This window comes from Macrotis lagotis, chromosome 8 (genome assembly GCF_037893015.1).
Source record: "Macrotis lagotis isolate mMagLag1 chromosome 8, bilby.v1.9.chrom.fasta, whole genome shotgun sequence".
NCBI classification, from domain to species: Eukaryota; Metazoa; Chordata; class Mammalia; order Peramelemorphia; family Peramelidae; genus Macrotis; species Macrotis lagotis.
The window spans coordinates 68,682,658-68,701,653 of record NC_133665.1 but is presented as its reverse complement, the minus strand read 5'-3'; the positions used below and the strand labels follow the sequence as shown (position 1 = coordinate 68,701,653).

Sequence of the window (18,996 nt, the reverse complement as noted above, 5' to 3'; positions counted from 1 at the left end):
ATCTGAAATCTTTGGGCAAAAGGAGATAAGGAAATGAGGATTTTTATTGTAAACTAATGTTAACAGATAAAATACTAATAATTTTATTACCTCATCAGGACAGCCATCTGGTCTTGGCAACCTTCCATTATTTTTCAAAAGTTCTATTAGATGGAATACAATCATCTGCCCTTGTTTGTCATTACCAATCATACGCATAAATTCCTGAAATGAAATACTTATTTCAATGATATGATATTGCTTCCCAGAGCTAATTTTGTGGAAAATTACCAGTTTGTCTTATATGCAATTCCCTGTAATTTTATGACATATTAGAGAACAAGCAATGAACAAGCATATCTAAAATACCTATCATGAGTATTCCATAATTCATTTTTGTTAAAGACTAAAATTATATATTGAAAAAATGAATGCTTCAGATAGAAGTACTAAATCTCTACAATATTATTTCTATAGTTTATAATCACAGCCCATGAAAATTGCCTGGAATAATAACAAAAAACTTCCAAATCATCTAACATCAAAAAGTTTTGTTTATGCAACATTCCTTATACTAAATAAGCTTTCCAAATTGTGATACTCAAAAAGAATTAAGCCAATTATGAACTACTTTTTCAGCAATTTTTAAAAAGGTATAATGGGACTAAAGATTTTAAGACCCATTTTGAGAACTTTTTCCAAAAGGAATCCATAATTATTTTCATTATAACTTTCTGGATGTCTCATCAGGCAAAAACAAACAAACAAACGAATAAATAAATAAATAAATAAATAAATAAATAAATAAATAAATAAATAAATAAATAAATAAATGTAAAATGAATACCATACTAACCGCTGGGGGGCTTTTGCTTTTCTCAATATATGTGAAAAGTTCATACAGGACTACTCCAAAACTCCACACATCTGAGGCTACAGAAAACTTGCTCTCCGTGAGTGATTCTGGAGCATACCTATATCACATAAAAAAATGAGTTAAGATCAGAGCTTATAAATTAATTTATATGTTACCTCTTGATCATCTATGCTAATGACTGACTAAATATAATATAAAATAATCTCAATACAGCATATAATTCAATGAAAACTTGTGTTAGTGTGTGCCTAACTTCCTTCTTCACATGGTTATTATCACATGTAAAACTAGTTGGCAAAACTATATTCTTAAAATTCCAGTCCTACCCTCCCTCCCTATCATGAGTAATAATCTGTTATAAGGCAGGCTTATTGGTGAGGGTCTAAAATATGCACGTATAAATGACATACATATCCTTCAAGAATCCAATGCATTAATACTCATTTTAACCAAAGAATACCTTTTACAATGGTGAATAGTTTGGATAATGCCTAACAGGAAATATGTAAAAAGGAATATGAATTTCATGATACTTTACAGAACAAGCAAGGAATGTTCAGGAAAAAAGAATTGAGAACATGTATGTTCTTTGTAATAGAAAATAAGGGTATTTTCCAAAATCACAGCACCTTTATACAGGTTAAAAATCAAAACAAAAACAGTTCAAGATAGAATAATTTAATTGCTGGGATGTTTTATTATGAAATAGGAAGAAATGGTTTACTAAAACTATCTTTATAAGGGTATTATTACCCTTCAAGGCAAGAAAACTTTGAGAATCTGTGGAAAGGGAAGCAGTTCATGATCAAGGAAGAGATGGAGAACATCATTAAAACAAACTAGATAATTTTCATTACATTAAATTAAAAAGTTTTTGCACAGACAAAACAACTATAACCAAGATCAAAAGATATGCAGTAACTTGGGAAACAATTTTTACAACTAGAATTTTTGACAAAGGTCTCATTTCTAAAATACATAGAGAATGGAGTCAAAATTTTTAAAAGACAAGACATTCCCCAGTTGATAAAGGGTCAAAGGATATGCAGAGGCAATTTACAGATGAGGAAATCAAGCAATCCATAGTCCTATGAAAAATTGCTCTAAATCACTAATTATTAGAGAAATGCAAATTAAAGCATCTCTGAAGTACCACCTCACACCTTTGACTGACCAAAATAACCAGAAAGGATGATGATCAGTGTTGGAAGGGAGGTGGAAAATCTGGAACACTAAAATATTGTTGGTGAATTGCTGGTAAAGCTGTGAACTCATGTAACCTTTCTGGAGAGTAATTTGGAATTAGACCCAAAGGGCAACAAAAATGTGCATACCCTTTGATCCAGCAATACTACTACTAGTTCTATACCCTTAAGAGATTATGAAAAAAAGGTAAAAACATCACTTGTACAAAACTATTCATAGCAGCCCTGTTTGTGATGGCAAAAAATTGGAAATTGAGTGAATGTCCATCAATTGGGGAATGGCTTAAAAAACTGTGGTTTATGTATGTGATGGAACACTACTGTTCTGTTAGAAACCAGGAAGGATGGGAATTCAAGGAAGCCTGGAAGGATTCACACAATTTGATGCTGAGCAAGATGAGCAGAACCAGAAAAACATTGTATACCCTTAGAGCAACATAGGGGTGATGATCCACTTTAATAGATTTGCTCATTCCATCAGTGCAACTATCAGGCACAATTTTGGAATATCTGTGATGGAGAATACTATCTGTATACGAAGACCAAAGACTATTACCTTTAATTTAAAAAAAAAACTATTATCTTATTATATAATTTTACTATCTCTTATACGTTATTTTTTTCCTTAAGGATATGATTTCTCTCTCATCACATTCATAACTTAGATTAATGTATACCATGGAAACAATGTAAAGACTAAGAGACTACCTTCTGTGGGGGGTGGGGAGGAGGGAAGCGAGATTAGGGGAAAAATTTGTAAAATTCAAAATAAATAAATAAATTAAAAAAAAAAAAGAAAAGAAAACTTTGAGAATTGTTAGAGAAAGTCCTTGGAGAGAAGTAACAGGAGCCCAAATTTGTGACTGCAGGGGTCTCCCAGTAATACCACCCCTTCACCTCTATAGATCAGCAGTTCCTTTTGGAGAGGCTTAGAGAGCTTCTAGGGGCATTTTGCCATAGTTGTAAGACCAGGATGTGGGTGTTAGAAAAAGGACTTGAGCTTCTTTACTTTGAGACCTGCTTTTTTTCCTACTATGCCACACTGTTTCTCAGACTTCTAATTATTTAATTGTCCTTTGGAATTATTTTAAATAATGGTCTTGGGGCAGTTAGGTGACGCAGTGGATACAGCACTGGCCCTGGCATCAAGAGGACTTGAGTTCAAATCAGAACTCAGACACTTAATAACTGCCTAGCTGTGTGACTGTAGGCAAGTCACTTAACCCCACTGCCTTAAATAAATAAAAGAAAAGAAATAATGGTCTTGAATTTTCTCTGTTCCTCATTAGCTGTGTGACTTTGGATACTACTCTCTTTGCATGTTTCTTCAGCTATAAAATGAAAGACTTTTTTTTTAAGGTTTTTGCAAGGCAGATGGGGTTAAGTGGCTTGCCCAAGGCCACACAGCTAGGTAATTATTAAGTGTCTGAGACCGGATTTGAACCCAGGTACTCCTGACTCCAGGGCCGGTGCTTTATCCACTGCGCCACCTAGCTGCCCCAAGACTTGTTTAAAAAAAAAAAACTGACTCAGTTCTTTGTATATTTTAGAAATGAGTCCTTTGTCAGAAATACTAGCTGTAAAAATTGTTTCCCAATTTATTACATTTCTTTTGATCTTGGTTACAGTGGTTTTGTCTGTGCAAAAGTTTTTTAATTTAATGTAATTGAAATCATCTAGTTTGTTTTTAATGATGTTCTCCATCTCTTCCTTGGTCATAAACTGCTTCCCTTTCCATAGATCTGATAGGTAAACTTCCTTGATCTCCTAGTTTGCTTATAATACTGTTTATTATGTCTAAATCCTGTATCCATTTTAATTTTATCTTGGTATAGGGTGTGAGGTATTGGTCTAATTCAAGTTTCTGCCACACTAACTTCCAATTTTCCAACAGTTTTTATCGAAGAAGTTTTTATCCCAATAGCTGGACTCTTTGGGTTTATCAAACAGAAGATCACTATAATAATTTCCTGCTATTGCACCTAGTCTATTCCACTATCTACCACTCTATTTCTTAGCCAATACCAGATAGTTTTGATGACTGATGATGTATAATGTAATTTTAGATCTGGTAGTTAGGCCTCCTTCTTTTGCACTTTTTTTCATTAAATCCCTGTAAATTCTTGACTTTATTTCTCCATATGAATTTACTTACAATTTTTTCTAAAGAGATTTTTTGAATTTTGATTGGTAGGGCACTAAATAAGTAGCTTAATTTAGGCAGAATTGTCATTTTTATTATATTAGTTCGGCCTATCCATGAACAGTTGATATTTGCCCAGTTATTTAAATCTGATTTTATTTGTGTGAGAAGTGTTTTGTAATTGTTATCAAAAAGTTACTGAGTCTGTCTTGGCAGGTAGACTCCCAAGAATTTTATACTGTCTAAAGTTACTTTGGGATCTCTTTCTATCTCTTTCTGCTGCACCTTGCTAGTCATATATAGAAATGTTGAAGGTTTATTTTATATTCTGTGACTTTGCTAAAGTTGCTAATTATTATTAGTAGTTTTTTTAGATGATTTTTTTTGGGATTCTCTAGGTAAACTATCATGTCATCTGCAAAGAGTGAGAGTTTTGTCTCTTCCTTCCCAATTCTAATTCCTTCAATTTCTTTTTCTTCTCTTATTGTTGCAGTTAACATTTCTAGTACAATATTGAATAGTAGTGGTGATAATGGACATCCTTATTTCACCCCTGATTAAAATGAAAGACTTGGCTTGATCTCTAGGGTCTCAAGCTTTAATATTCTATAATTTTGTTCATATAATCTTGAGATCTTCCAAAGCAAGTGAATGATTTCATCTAGTTATGTTGTAATTTCTGGATTTTCCCACAATATAAATGAACACATTTGAAATTAATTCAAGTAAGTAGTAACTTTGAATAGTTTTCCAACTAATTTTCAAAACCTACCAACACCATTTTTTAACTTTACCTTATAACTCAACAAAATTCAAATGACTGGAATTAGAAATAGGATTTAAGACCATGAAACAAAGCTGATAACTTGCACATCTGGCAATGAAATTCATTTCTTGGAAGTTTCATTATCATTATACCAACTGAACAGTACGTAGGATCATTTTTTACTATATAAAAAAAATCTCAGAATATTTTGTAAATTGGTGATAAAGAGAAAAACATGTTGTTTAGGTATAGAATTTGTGCATTCAAGTCAGAACCTAACCCAGGTTAAAAGATTCAAACTAATTTTTAAAATTCAATTCAAACTTTTATTCTTAAACCCACAACTAAACTAGAAAACAAACTTAAAAGACTCAATTTGAGAAGGAAATATACCCCTCAAGATAAGATGTAAATGAATGAATGAGTCAGAAGTTAAATGGATTTAAGAATTATCTAAAAGTATTAGGGTTATCAAGCCATCCTCAGACTCCCTATATGCATCAACAAATGGATGCATAAGAACAATATTCTGTCATAGCATGAACAGTAGGAAAACCCTCCAATGTAAAACATTTAGAGTGACTGGTTTGATAGTTATACATATATAATCCATATTAGATTACCCTTTGTCAAGGGAGGAGAGGAAGGAAGGAAGGAGCAGAATGAGGAATTTTGTAAAATACAGTAGGAAAAAGCACCAATGGAAAACATTAAAGTTTGACTGGTTTGATAGTTATACATATGTGATTTATATTAGATTGTTCTCTGTCAAGGGGGAGGGGAAAGGAAGGAAGGAGAAGAATGAGGAATTCAAAACCTTAAAAAACCTGATTGTTGAAAACAATCTTTATATGTATCTGGGAAAATAAATAAATAAACTCATTGAAAAGAAAAGTGACTAGTTTAGTTTTGAATTCTCTTGAAGCCCAAGAGCCTCAGGAATGGCAGTGGGCCCTAGATCACTAGTCCTGCTTTGAGCCTGGCCCCTGCCAGCCATTATCCAGAGGATTAAGTAGCAATTGCAGGAATCCATCAACATCTATCTCCAACCCCAACCTCCACTGTCACTGATGAGTCAGGCAAGTTATCTAGTCATCTAGTTAAAGGAGCAAGTTACCCTGAAGGTGAAAAATGAGGTAGCATCTGTCAAGTGGGTCAAACTACTTCCAATGATGCTAGTAGAGAGACCCTGGTCCTTGAGCATGAGAATTCTAGGAAAAGCAGCATCCCCTATGCTTTAGACCTTGCTTCCAGGCTGACCCTTGTAGCCACCATTAAGGTTGGAGTAACTTTTAAGGAGAATGAGTTTGAGATCTCTACTACCCTGAATATCAACCACCAACTGCAGACTTAACTACCATTTACAGGGCAGATAAGCCTAAGAGTCCTAGGAAGAGAAGTTCTCAGATCACCAGGTCAGCTTCTTGACCCATGTAACCACCATCCAAGGACAAAACTCTTATGCAGATACAATTCAGAAACTTCCTCTGCAGATGTTGCTGTCCTAGACTCTTTCAGCTGCTAAAGACCGCGGGGGGGGGGGGGGGGGGTGTGTACAAAATGCACTCACTCCTTTCTCTTTGGTTACCTTCTTAACAACCTCTAGACTCTCACTTAGCTATTTTCAACCTAGATAAAGCCCTAAAGAAACATCTGCCTTGGTGATCTGTTCTTCCAATTAATAATCACTTTTTACCAAAAAATATTGTAGGAAAGCCCAGAAATGTTCCACTTCATTCATTCCTCTTACCTAATCTACCTTAGTTCCTGGATAGGGGAGTCTATCTACTTTCTACCATGAATTCACTTATCATCTCTGCAGCCAAGATCCCCTCCCTAGCCACCACCCCTTGACTGTCTTGCTTTTGTAGCCTCAGAACATACTTAGCTTTTGTATCCTCAGAACATACTTAGCACACTCCTTGGCACACATAGTAAAAGCTCAATGAATGCTTTTTTCATTTCCTTTCATTCATTCATAATTGTTGCTATCATAAATCTCAAAAATTACTTTGGGTTCACTTAAGGAAATGACATTACTAAAGAACATTACCTTGTCCTGACACTGAACCATCTGACTAGCAGCTGAAATTTCCTGGATATGTTGCCTCCCCCCCATGAGAATGTGAACTTTTGGAGAAAGGGGGAGATCCTGCTTTTCTATTTGTATCCTCAGGGTTTAACCAAGTGCTCTGAGGATAATCAGCACTTGATAAATGCCTTTTCATTTATTCATTCACTCCCAGTTATTTTATTTTTACACATTTTATTCTTCCCTTCTGTTTTCCCCCCTAAATCCTTCCCCTCTGCTCTTGCATCTCACTCTTGGACTCTGTTGTAAAAAGACAAACATTAAAGCAAAGTCAACTACAATAGTCACTCTATCAATTACCACACACATTGCATGGTACCTACAGGGCCATACCACCTTGCCCCTCCTACCTCCCCCTACCCTTCCGTTCTCTAAAAAGAGGAGAGAACTTAGATATTTCTGCTTCAGAATTGTTGAAATGTAAAAGGTTTTTACAAATAACTGAAATGACAAATTCTCAAAAGATGGAAGTTGGCCCTCTCAAATGTTAGCTGTTATAAAAAATATAACTTACCAGAATATGGGGCTTTCCCCAGGTTCTTTCACTTTGTAGTATTCTTTGTCTTGTGGCAGGACTTTTGTCAATCCAAAATCTCCAATTTTAACTCTGTTCTCATTTTCCACTAAAATATTTCTTGTGGCCAGATCCCTATGGATATATCTTTTTGTTCCAAGATATTCCATTCCCTTTGAATAAAGAATATATGGTTCATTTACCTAATTTAATAAAATGTAAACAAAATCCCTACTAATGATTTTGCCCCTTAAATTTTCGCTGTCTAAGGTTTCAACTCCTCAGGAAGTACATCAATAGTGCAATTTTACCATTAACAAATAAGGTACTGCAGTTAATATATAGAGCAGTTAGGCAGCAAAATGGACAGGGTGATGAACATGGAGTCAGGAAGACCCAAGTTCAAATGTGGTCTCACAGACTTACGAGTTGTGCAACCATGTTTGCCTCAGTGTACTTATCTGCAAAATGAACCAAAGAAGGAAATAGTAAATCACTCCAGGGTCTTTATCAATACTAAGTGGGAACAACAATAAAAGTTAATATATAGTCATCTCTACTCAATCTAACTTAATTAAATTACAAACCTACTAAAATAGGTAGTGTGACATGAAAAAAATGAGGTAAATGGGGTTCAAATCACTGCTTTGTAACTACCTCTATTTTCCTGATCCTTTATATAAAATGGAGATCATCTTGAAGGAAAATACTTTATAAATCTTCACTGTGAGTAGTTATTATAATACACAATGGTAATGGGAGCCAGGGCATGCACAGAGTTACTGGGAGTATGTATCCTCTAGAGAGAAGTTTGTTTCTGGGAGTTAGGCAAAGTAGACTGGAGAAACTGTGAAGCATATGGAGATACCTATTACTTGAACAGGTAAGCTAATCACTTGAAGATTGGTTGATGAGACATTCAGAAGGCCTTAGTTGGCTTCCATCTTCTCTCTTGTCAGTCGTCTGTTTTCATTCACAACATTCACAGCACTGTTAGGAGAGGCCTTAGGGCTTTCTCCACAGCAAGGCCATATGGCCCCAGGAAATAAATCTTCGTTCCTCTGTTTGTTTTTTGCAGCCAGGAAAATACTGCTGCCCTGAGGAGCAAGGAGACCTTCTCAAGTCTCAGACAGTGGAATCTGAGATGACCCAACTGGCAGTCAGGAAACATATGGATGTAAATTTGGTGGAACCAATTTTATTGGGTGGGGGGGCTGAACTAAGACTATTTTTAAGGTACTGGAAAAAAATATATTTTTTCTTGCTAAATTTTCTACTATGAGGGAGCACAACTAGTAGGGTTTAAACTGATGGCAACAGAGAAATATCCCCAAGTCCACTGGCTTATTTGCTGTATGAGCACTTTTGCTATAGTACATAGGAGTATATTTCAAGATTTGTACTCCTACCAAAGAAATATAAGGAATCATTTATAGTTATTTAAATCAACCTTTTCAGATTTGTAAAACATTTTATAGGTTTTACTTAATTTGATTTGTACAACTACCCTGGAGGTAGATGCTATTATTATCTACAAGAAACTGAGGCTATAGTTGCTCAGGGTAAGGTAAGTAAACTATTAAGTGTCTGATCTGACAATTTTCTTTTTCTTTTTTTTTTGTAAGTTTTTGCTAGGCAGTGGGTTAAGTGGCTTGCCCAAAGCCACACAGCTAGGTCATTATTAAGTGTCTGAGACCAGATTTGAACCCAGGTACTGACTCTAGAGCCGGTGCTTTATCCACTGTGCCACCTAGCCACCCCCCAATTTTCTTTTTCTTAACCGAAAGTCCAACAACTATATCAAAGACAGCACTTAGCTGCCTCACTTTGAGAAATAAAAGCTGAAAACATTACATGGTTTTTTGGATATAGACATTTATATGAATAGGTCAGTATTTGAAAAAAATGAATAATACTATGTGGCGAAATGTATTAAAATGGTAACCAGGATGCTACCTTGCAGATCTGAGATGTATACTGCAGAAGTTTCTTATGATCCAGTCTTTCCTTATGTTTCTGGAGATAGTCACGTAAACTTCCATAAGGCAAATATTCCATAATTAATCTCAGGTTCCGACGGCCTTTTAATATACAAATGAAAGATTAAAGTTTTCATTATAATGATTAAATTATTTTGGAAGGAAATCCCCAAAACTCTTCCCTACCCTAATTAAGAGTCAAACACATAAATCTGAGACAAAGTATAAAACTACAATATTTGCCACTGAGGATGTTATATTTGAATATTTCAAATCCCAGTTTTACATGAAAATCTATGTATTTGGCTTCAGTCCCTATGCTATAATAAATGTCTAAACCACACATTCCAGCAGCAGAATAATTGCTGTTAATCTGATCTGTAATTTCATTGGTAAAAAGAGACCCCCCTCTACCAATGTGGAGTGACATGTTCTCTGTAATTCATGGTCATAGAGTACTGAAAGATTAAATAACCTTTCCAGGGATATATATAGTTCAAATATGCTAAAAGTAGCCTCACTACAGGACTGGCTTTCTATTCTCTACATCAAACTGCCATATATATATATACACATACATACATACATACATATATATATGAGATTATCTTCTTTTTTTATGTCTTCTATTTAAAAAAAGGAAGAATATTTAGTCAAAATAAAAATCATTTCAGTAGCTGAAAAGAGAACAAGAGGGACAGCACTCAGAATTTACAAAAGATAGACTTCAAATTTTTTCACATACATCTAAAATAAAGATAGAAAGGGAGGTGTTGTGAGGAGAAGGAATGTGATCTATGCCTACTTAACTCCTTTTTCTCTTATCTCCTTTTCAAATGGAAGCTTCCAAATACCAGCTAATCTAGATTAGATATTAAACATACTGATAAAAATGACAAATGGCCATGGAAAGCTTAACCTTTTCAGAGAAGTACTGGCATCCCCAAAGAGGAGCTTATTAACTCACAAAGTATTGGTGGAGTAAAATGGAAATGTTTGAACCTTCTGATATTCTTCATGCCCTCCAGATGGCTCTCCCCTCCCACACCATAACTAGTTGAACCAATAAGCATTTATTAAGTAGTTATTCTATCCTATGAAATGTGCCAGGGATACAAAAATAAAATTGAAACAGTTCCTGGCCTCAAGAAATTTACATTCTACTGGAGGATGCACGCATATAATTATGTTTAATAATCTTCCAGGAAAGAAACTATAGGGAACTAGAAGTATTCTACAGTATGTAGCTTTATACCATTCAATCCCCCTGAAATTTACCAGTTTCAGTCTCCAAAAACTTAGTCAAAATAAAGAAATATCACTAGTATAAAGAATGGTTTAGTACAGAGAATGTTTCAGACTTCAATGGAAGATCCTTAAAAGCTGAGAGCCCTACTCCTTTCTCCTCTTAAATTCATCTTTATTTAGTCTTTTGTTAAAAAAAAAAAAAAGTAGTTTTATCCTGAATTTAACCAATACCAAAGAAAATAAGTAATGGAAATATTGGAAAACAGAAAGGTCTATCTCTTTCCTATTCTCTTAACCATCTCTGGTATCTCCCTACAAACTTACCTTAAAGTCTTTCTCTGACAAGGGTTATTCAAGGACAGTGCAAAACCAGTAGATTATAGCTGTACACCTATAATTCCTGCTACTTGGGAGGCTATTTGGGTTAGCAAGTTCAGAACTGCAGCAGAGCTAAAACTCATCAAATACATACACTGCTTGGCACTGATGTGAAAAGTTCCATGGAAATGAGGGAGCCACTAGACTGAAGAAGGACCAGGAACCAGCTCAGGTTAGAAAGGCGGCAGGTTAAAAACTACTAAACAAATAAGCAGTGGAATTGTGCCCATGATTGGTCACTGAGCTCAAGAGAAAAAACAAAGACCTAGGCAAAGACTTCCTATAGCAACCATATATAATCTCAATTGTACAGACACTCATTTTCTTCCAGATAATTCTAAAATTGATCCAGATGTGCTTCAGGCTTACAGAAGATCTCAATCTATTATTGAAGCTACAGAAGATATAGTTGAATTAAAAAATAGGTTTCCATATGCCCCATACCAGCACTGTAGCACACTCCCTTGTATTTGACAATGTTGTCATGTTGCAAAGATTTCAGAATTTCAATTTCTCTTTCAAAGTCTCTCAGGTGCTCCTCAGTACTGTGCTGTAATTTTTTCACAGCCACCACCTCACCAGTGTTGTCTTGTAGAGGGTCATATCGGCACATTTCCACACTCCCAAAATTACCCTAAAAAAAAAAGTATTTTCATTAAAATTATTTTTTTTTCAGTTTTCTTTCAGGTCATTATGATATAAATACACAACACTTGGCTATAACTCTTAATAGACTAAGATCTCTGATTATATCTCAATCTTAAATTATTTGAAGAATCTTGGACAGGAATCACTGCAGTTTAGACTAATAAAAAAGCACTACTTTGGAAAAAAAGTTAATTTACGGATATAACCTGAAAAGTACTATGACTGAAATTTTTAAAAATTATTTTTAACATTTTAATTCAATTAAATTTAAAATTAGGGTAGGTATTGAGGCAATCAGGGTTAAGGAGATTTGCCCAGGATCACGCAGCTAGCATGTGTCAAATATCTGAGGTCAGATTTGAGCTCAAATCCTCCTCACTCCAGGACTAGTGCTCTCTATTTATTATACCACCAAGCTGCTCCTAAAAATTGTTTTTAAAAAACTTAAAAAACTTTTTAGATGCAAAAAATTTTCTGAGATGACAAAAACACTTAGATTAGGTAAAATAAAGGCAAGACCAGGACAATAAATTATTAAAACTTTTGAGATGGACTTCAAAGACAACCATGCATTTCTATAAGTTCCAGAGAGAGAAATTTGTGCCAGATCGTAAGTCTTACCTAATAAACTTATTCTTTACTGATAAAAGACAATTTTCACTAGTGAAAATATTTTTCTTTTCTTTCATATTATATATGTATATACATATATATGATATTAGTAAGTTGCTATATATTATATTTTCAACCAGAGCTTTGAGTTTCATTCAATACCATCATTTTTATTGTACTCTTTAAACAAATACCTTAAGCTACAAAAATTAAACACCTAAATTTTTAACTATTAAAAATTTTTGGGGTGAATTGTAAGGAATAAAAACAAACCAACCAATTCAACTTGCATAACAAGCTAATATTTAAAAAGTTCCTTGATAGGAAGAAAGCATAATAAAATTATTAGGCATTCTCTTCTTGTCTTCTTCCACCATTATTGTTTTTTTCATCAAGCACCTACTATGTGTAGGTGATGTGATAGGTGGTATAGAGACAAAATATAAATACAATGTAAACTGTAAGAAAAAATGATGAACACATATAAATATGAAAGACACACAAAGTTAATACAGAGTAATTTGGGGAGAAGGATGGCACCAGGAACTGATGATTAATAAAGGCCTTATATGAGATGGTACTTGAGCTGGGCTTTGAAGCTGGGGAATCTAAGAGGTAGAGGTCTGAAAGGGGGTACATTACAGGTACCTAAGAAATGTGCGAAACTCTTTACAATGACTATTTCATCAGATCTCCATGCCACACAAAGGCATGAAACTGTAGGTCAGTCTGGCACGTGAAATGTGTGAATGGAAATAAGTACTAAGTTATTAACCTTGCCAGGGACTAGAGTTAGAATATAGGGTTACAGGGACCAAGCAGAGGTGTTTGTATGCCATGATTTTGGCAGCTGTGTGGAAAACAGATGGCAGAGAGGAAAGTTGAGGCAAACAGATCAATTGTTGAGGCCTTCTAAGCGAAGAGAAGGGGAAAGATTTAAATGATGATGTGGAGGAAGAAATAAATCAATTTGGCAAATGACTAGATACAGTAGATAAGGAAGAGAGAAGAGGTGAAGGTGACTTGGAGGGTGCAAATATGCGAGACTTGATAGAAATAGGGAAGATAGGAAGAGGTTTAGCTTGGTGTAAGGGAATAATTAAGAGTTGTTTTGGACATGGTAGGTTTAAGATATGAAAGGGAAATCTGATTGGAAATGTCCAATAGAAGGTTGGTGTTGTAGAATTAGGGCTTAAGATTCATCTTCATTGAGATGATCACTGAACCCATGGGATCTAATGAGATCACTAAGAAAAAAAATAGCAAAGGAAAAGAATAGGATCCATAACAGAATGCTGAGGAAAACTTTTGATTTGGGAGTGATTTCAGAGTGATGATCTGGCAAAGGAGATATAGAAATGTGGCCAGATGAGCAAGAGGGAGACCAAGAGGGATCAATAGCTCTAAAATCCAGAAAAGTAAGTATCTAAGAGGAAGGAGTGGTCAGCAGTGCAAAATGCTATAGAGGGAAAAGAAAGATTATGTCTGAAAAAGAAAGATATAACAATTAAAAGATTATTAGGAATGGGGGGGGCAATGTTAAGTGAAGAGGTTAGAAGTTAGAATGCAATAGGTAAGGATCCCTTAGCTATATACCACATTTTTCCTTTGAGAGAGCCGTAGTCAATATATGCTTCTTCACTTAGCTTTATTTCATAAAAAGCATGAAATATTTAGGGAAATAATTTAATTTTTCATTTTTAAAATGAGAAAAGTAGAATAGATGATCTCTAAATCCTTAGCCATGTGACCATGGATGTTGCTTCTTCATCTTTATGTTGCTGCTCTAAAACCTAAGAATCTAGCCTTTTCCTCTTTTGTTTTAGGACATATTTTTTGTTCACTTATAATCACTTTGTAAACCTCAACATATTTTAGAACTATATGGTTTCTTTTAAATCTTTTTTTTAAAAATTCAAGCAAATAATGAAGATTATCAGCAACAATGTCAAAATACTAAATAAAATATTACTTTTTCTTGAGGAAATGAAAAACATTTTATATATTAAAAAGTTCCCTAGACTATTTTCACTATTGAGCTAACTGAAAGAAATAACAGTAAGTCCGTCAACAAACATTTATTATCCACTACTTATGTCAATGGGGATACAAAGAAATCCTCAAGGAACTCATATTTTAATGGGGAGACTAAATACAAATAACTACATACATAGAAGATACACAGATTAGATGGAAGGTGATCTCAAGGATTAGACAGAAGTAGTTGGTGGGGACAGGGAAAGACCTGCAAAAACAGGGGATTTGACCTGAAACTTGAAAGAGACCAGGGCAGTTCAGAAGCAGACTTGATGATGGAGAGCAACCCAGGCATGGGCACAGAAACAAGAAGCAGAAAGCAGGCCAGTAAAACTGGACTATAGAGTTTACAAGCCTACACAATGAAGACAAATCCACTGGTTCTTTTGCGAAATGCAAGAAAGAGCTAGATGATAGAGATGTGTATTTAATTACATATGCAATTACATTTTCCAAGGGTAACAATTGGAAATCCCAACAAAGCTACAAAAATAAGCAAACTAGACAAAGAGTACAGTCTTTGCCTTCAAGCATGAACAATGATAATTCAATTGGGCATTTCCACATTTAAAGAAGTCTAATTGTTATTTATAAAAATACTCCATTTGTAATGCTTTGTTTTCTATCTTCTATAAACCAAATTACTAAAAACTGTATTTAATTGTAAACATATTCAGAAAATACGGTCCTTGTGGTCTTCCCAATTTCCTTTGAATGTGTTTTACATTCAAAATTTAGCTGATTAATCAAATGCAAAAATAAGGCTCCCTCCACCCCACCCCACTCCAAAGGAGAATTACTGAACAAAAGTAAACTATTAATTATTTATATGAAAGCTTATTGAAAAATCAACATGTGTTCCAAAGGTTAAAAGAAAATTAAGTAATAAGATCAGAGACCTTCAATCAAGCATTTGTTTAAGTACCTAGTTATTATCCTCTGGTATATAGGTGTATAGTAAGAGTTAAAACAAAAATAAGTTAAAGACACAGATTATTTGCCTTTAAGACATCCACTTCCTCTCCTTTTTCTAAACCCTCTGCATCCAGACTTCCTGTATCACCATTCATCTGGAATTACTTTCTCCAAAGTTACCAATCAATTCTAACAGTCTCTTTTTGATTCTCCTTCTTATTGACAAATTTGAAGCATTATTAACTTCTCTCCTCCTGGGTATTCTCTCCTCACTGCTTTATCCTGGTTTTCCTCCTTGCCTGTCTCACCTTTCCTTCCTAAGTTTCCTTTGCTAGTTTTGCATCCACAATACATCTACTAACACCCAAGGTCCTATTTTGAGCTCTCTTCTCCCATTTAGTGATTTTATCAGCTCCCAAGGGCTTGGCTACAATCTCTAGATATTCCCCAGTTTTATATTCAGCCCTAGTCTTTCTGAGTTCTGGTCATTCATCACCAATCATCTCCTATACATTTTTAATTAGATATCCAAGAGCATACTCAACAATCAAAAAGAAAACTCATCCTTTCCCCCAAATCCTCTCCCCTTTCAAAATTCCCTCTCACTGTTAACAGCCTTGCCACCTTCCTACCACTCAGATTCATAATCTCAGGCATCCTTAACTCCTCCACCTTATCTAGTACAAGATGACAATTTTACCTCTTTTTTCCTTTCACATTGTCATCATCCTAGAAGCTCTCGTCAGGCTAACCGTAAGTTTTCTAATTGTGATCTGTCTCAAGTCTTTCCCCTTTCCAATACACTCTTCTATGAGTTGCCAAAATGGTTTTCATAAAACTTGAGTTTAACCATGTCATACCTCTCTTCCATAAAGTACAGTGATTCCTTATTACTATTATTAAAATATAAAGTTCTTTAATTGGCAATTAAAGTTCTTAACCCAACCCCTTCCTATCTTTCTAGTCTTTTTGTACTTTTCTCACCCCTCCACACAAACTCTTTGATCCATCTACATTGACCTACTTGCAGCGCTCACACAAAGCACTCATCTCCTACCACCCTCTTTTTAACTGGCTGTCTCCCATGTCTGGAATGCTCTCTCTCCTTAGTCTTACCTTTTATTTTCCTCCAAGAATCAACCCCAGTGATGACTTCTTCAGCACACCTTTCATGATTCCCCTAGCTAGTAGAGCAATTCCCTCTAAGATTATTTTTCATATATTCGCTCCTATCTTATATATGACAATACATCCATTTGATATTTTTCCCTTTCTTTGTACTCTTAGTGCTTAGTAAAGTACCTAGCACAAAGAAAGCACTTAATTATATAGTTTTTGATTAATTAGCTATAGTACAAAAGTATTTTTTAAAAGAATTTATATTTTTATATTTTTTAAAAAAGCAATGTTCCAATCTACTTTCAATTGTTTAGTAATATTCTACCTGCAAAGAGGGGTTTAAGGTATATTTATTTAACTTCTTTTCTCCATATTTTTAATTTTTTAAATTTACATATTACTAAAATATTTGTGTTTAAGAGTAAACATAATAGCCCTCCCCCACAAAAATATAAAACCTCATGAGAAATAAAGTGAAAGAAAGAAAAAAGAATGTGTTTCAGTCTGTGTTCTGATACCATCAGCTGTCTTCAGTGGCCCACTTTCTTTATAAGTTCATCATAGTAGTTGCTTCTATTTTTTCCAGTTGTTGTTGCTGATTTAATTCCCCTCCATCCATTCCTCCCCACTACCATCTATTATTTTCTCTCTCCTTTCTTCATTCTGTCCTTCTTCTAAAATGTGCTGTGGGGCAGTCAAGTGGCACAAGCAGACAGAGAACTGGCCCTGGGGTCAAGAGGCCCCAAGCCCACATCTCACCCCAGAGAGACCCAGCAACCACCTGGCCCCTTGGTCCCGGACAGACCACCTAATCCCAGTACCTTGCAAAAAGTAATGAAGAAAATGTGTTATATCTGACTATCCTCTCCTATGATCCCCCCTCCCCATCCCCTGTTCCCCTTTTCTCCTTTTTCTTCTAGATGTCTATGCTCTATTGAGTGTATATATGTTATTTCCTCTCAGCCATTTCTGATGAGAATGAAAGTTCCCTCATTCCTCTTTGCCTTCTCCCCTTCCTTACCATTGCAAAAGCTAGATGAAATATCTTTTATATGAAATATCTTAGCCTACTCTACCTCTCCTTTCTCTTACTCCCAGTACACTTCCCTTTTCACCCATTTACTCCATATTTACCATATATCTTCAAATTCAGCTCTCTCATGTGCCTCATCTATAAAAGCTCCTTCTACCTACTCTACTAAATGAGAAAGTTCATAAGTGTTATCAGTAACATTTTTCCATGCAGCAATACATGCAGTTCGTCATCATTAAGTCCCTCATAATTTACCCTTCTCATCCTCCGTCTATATGCTTCACCTGAGTCCTGTACTTGAAGGTCAAACTTTCTGTTCAGCTCTGGTCATTTCAACGGGAAAATATGAAATTCCTGTTTCATTGAAAATCCATCTTTTCACTTGGAAGAGGATGTTCAGTTTGTCTGGGTAGTTGATTGTGTTGTATTCCAAGCTCTTTTACCTTCTGGAATATTATATTCCAAGCCCTATGAGCCCTTAATGTAGTTGCTGCCAGATCCTGTTTGATCCTGACTGCAGCTCCATGATATTTGAATTGTGTCCTTCTGGCTGCTTGTAATATTATCTCTTTGACTTTGGAATTCTGGAACTTGCGTATAATATTCCTGGATTGTTTTTTTTTTAATCTCTTTCCGGGGGGAGATTGGTGGATTCTCTCAATTTCTATTTTGCCCTCTGCTTCTAGGATTATCAGGGCAATTTTCCTGTAGAAATTCTTTAAAAATGAGGTCAAGGTAGGCAACTAGGTGGCACAGTGGATAGAGCACCGGCCCTGGAGTCAGTAGTACCCGAGTTCAAATCCAGCCTCAGACACGTAATGATTACCTAGCTTGCCTTGGGCAAGTCACTTAACCCCACTGCCTTGCAAAAACTAAAATTTTTAAATTATCTTTCCTGGATCTTTTTTTCCAGATCAGTTGCCTTTCTTTTCTTCTTCTTCTTTTTTTGCAAGGCAATGGGGTTAAGTGGCTTGCCCAAGGCCACACATCTAAGTAATTATTACGTGTCTGAGGCTAGATTTGAACTCTGGTACTCCTGACTCCAGGGCCGGTGCTCTATCCACTGCGCCACCTAGATGCCCCCTAGATCAGTTGTTTTTTCCAATGAGATATTTCACATTTTCTTCTAATTTTTCAGTCTTTTGGTGTGTCTTGATTTCTCACAAAGTCATCAGCTTCCTTTAGCTCCATTCTACATCTGAAGATGTTTTGTTTTCCTCAAGGAGCTTTCTTATCTCCTTTTCCATCTGGCCAATTCTGCTTTTTAAAGCATTCTTCTCCTCAATAACTTTTTGAACTGTTTTATCCATTTGACCTAAGCTGGTTTTTAACATGTTATTTTCTTCAGCATTTCTTTGGATCTCCTTGACTAAGTTGCTGACTTCATTTTCATGTTTTTCCTACATCTCTCTCATTTCTTTTTCCAATTTTTCTTCTATCTTGATTTTCAA

The 18,996-nt window shown here is 35.1% G+C and overlaps 1 protein-coding gene across 2 annotated transcripts in view; it reads right to left on the bottom strand.

Annotated features, from left to right (window-relative positions):
• Positions 1 to 18,996, bottom strand: part of JAK2 (Janus kinase 2) — a 172,645-nt gene that overhangs the window by 8,343 nt on the left and 145,306 nt on the right. For both annotated transcript variants that reach the window (XM_074197469.1, XM_074197470.1), the window contains 5 exons: positions 11,626 to 11,815; positions 9,533 to 9,657; positions 7,577 to 7,749; positions 836 to 953; positions 91 to 204 (listed from right to left, as the gene is read on the bottom strand). In XM_074197469.1, the coding sequence (XP_074053570.1) occupies positions 91 to 204; positions 836 to 953; positions 7,577 to 7,749; positions 9,533 to 9,657; positions 11,626 to 11,815 (720 nt within the window). The remainder of the gene's footprint in view (positions 1 to 90; positions 205 to 835; positions 954 to 7,576; positions 7,750 to 9,532; positions 9,658 to 11,625; positions 11,816 to 18,996) is intronic.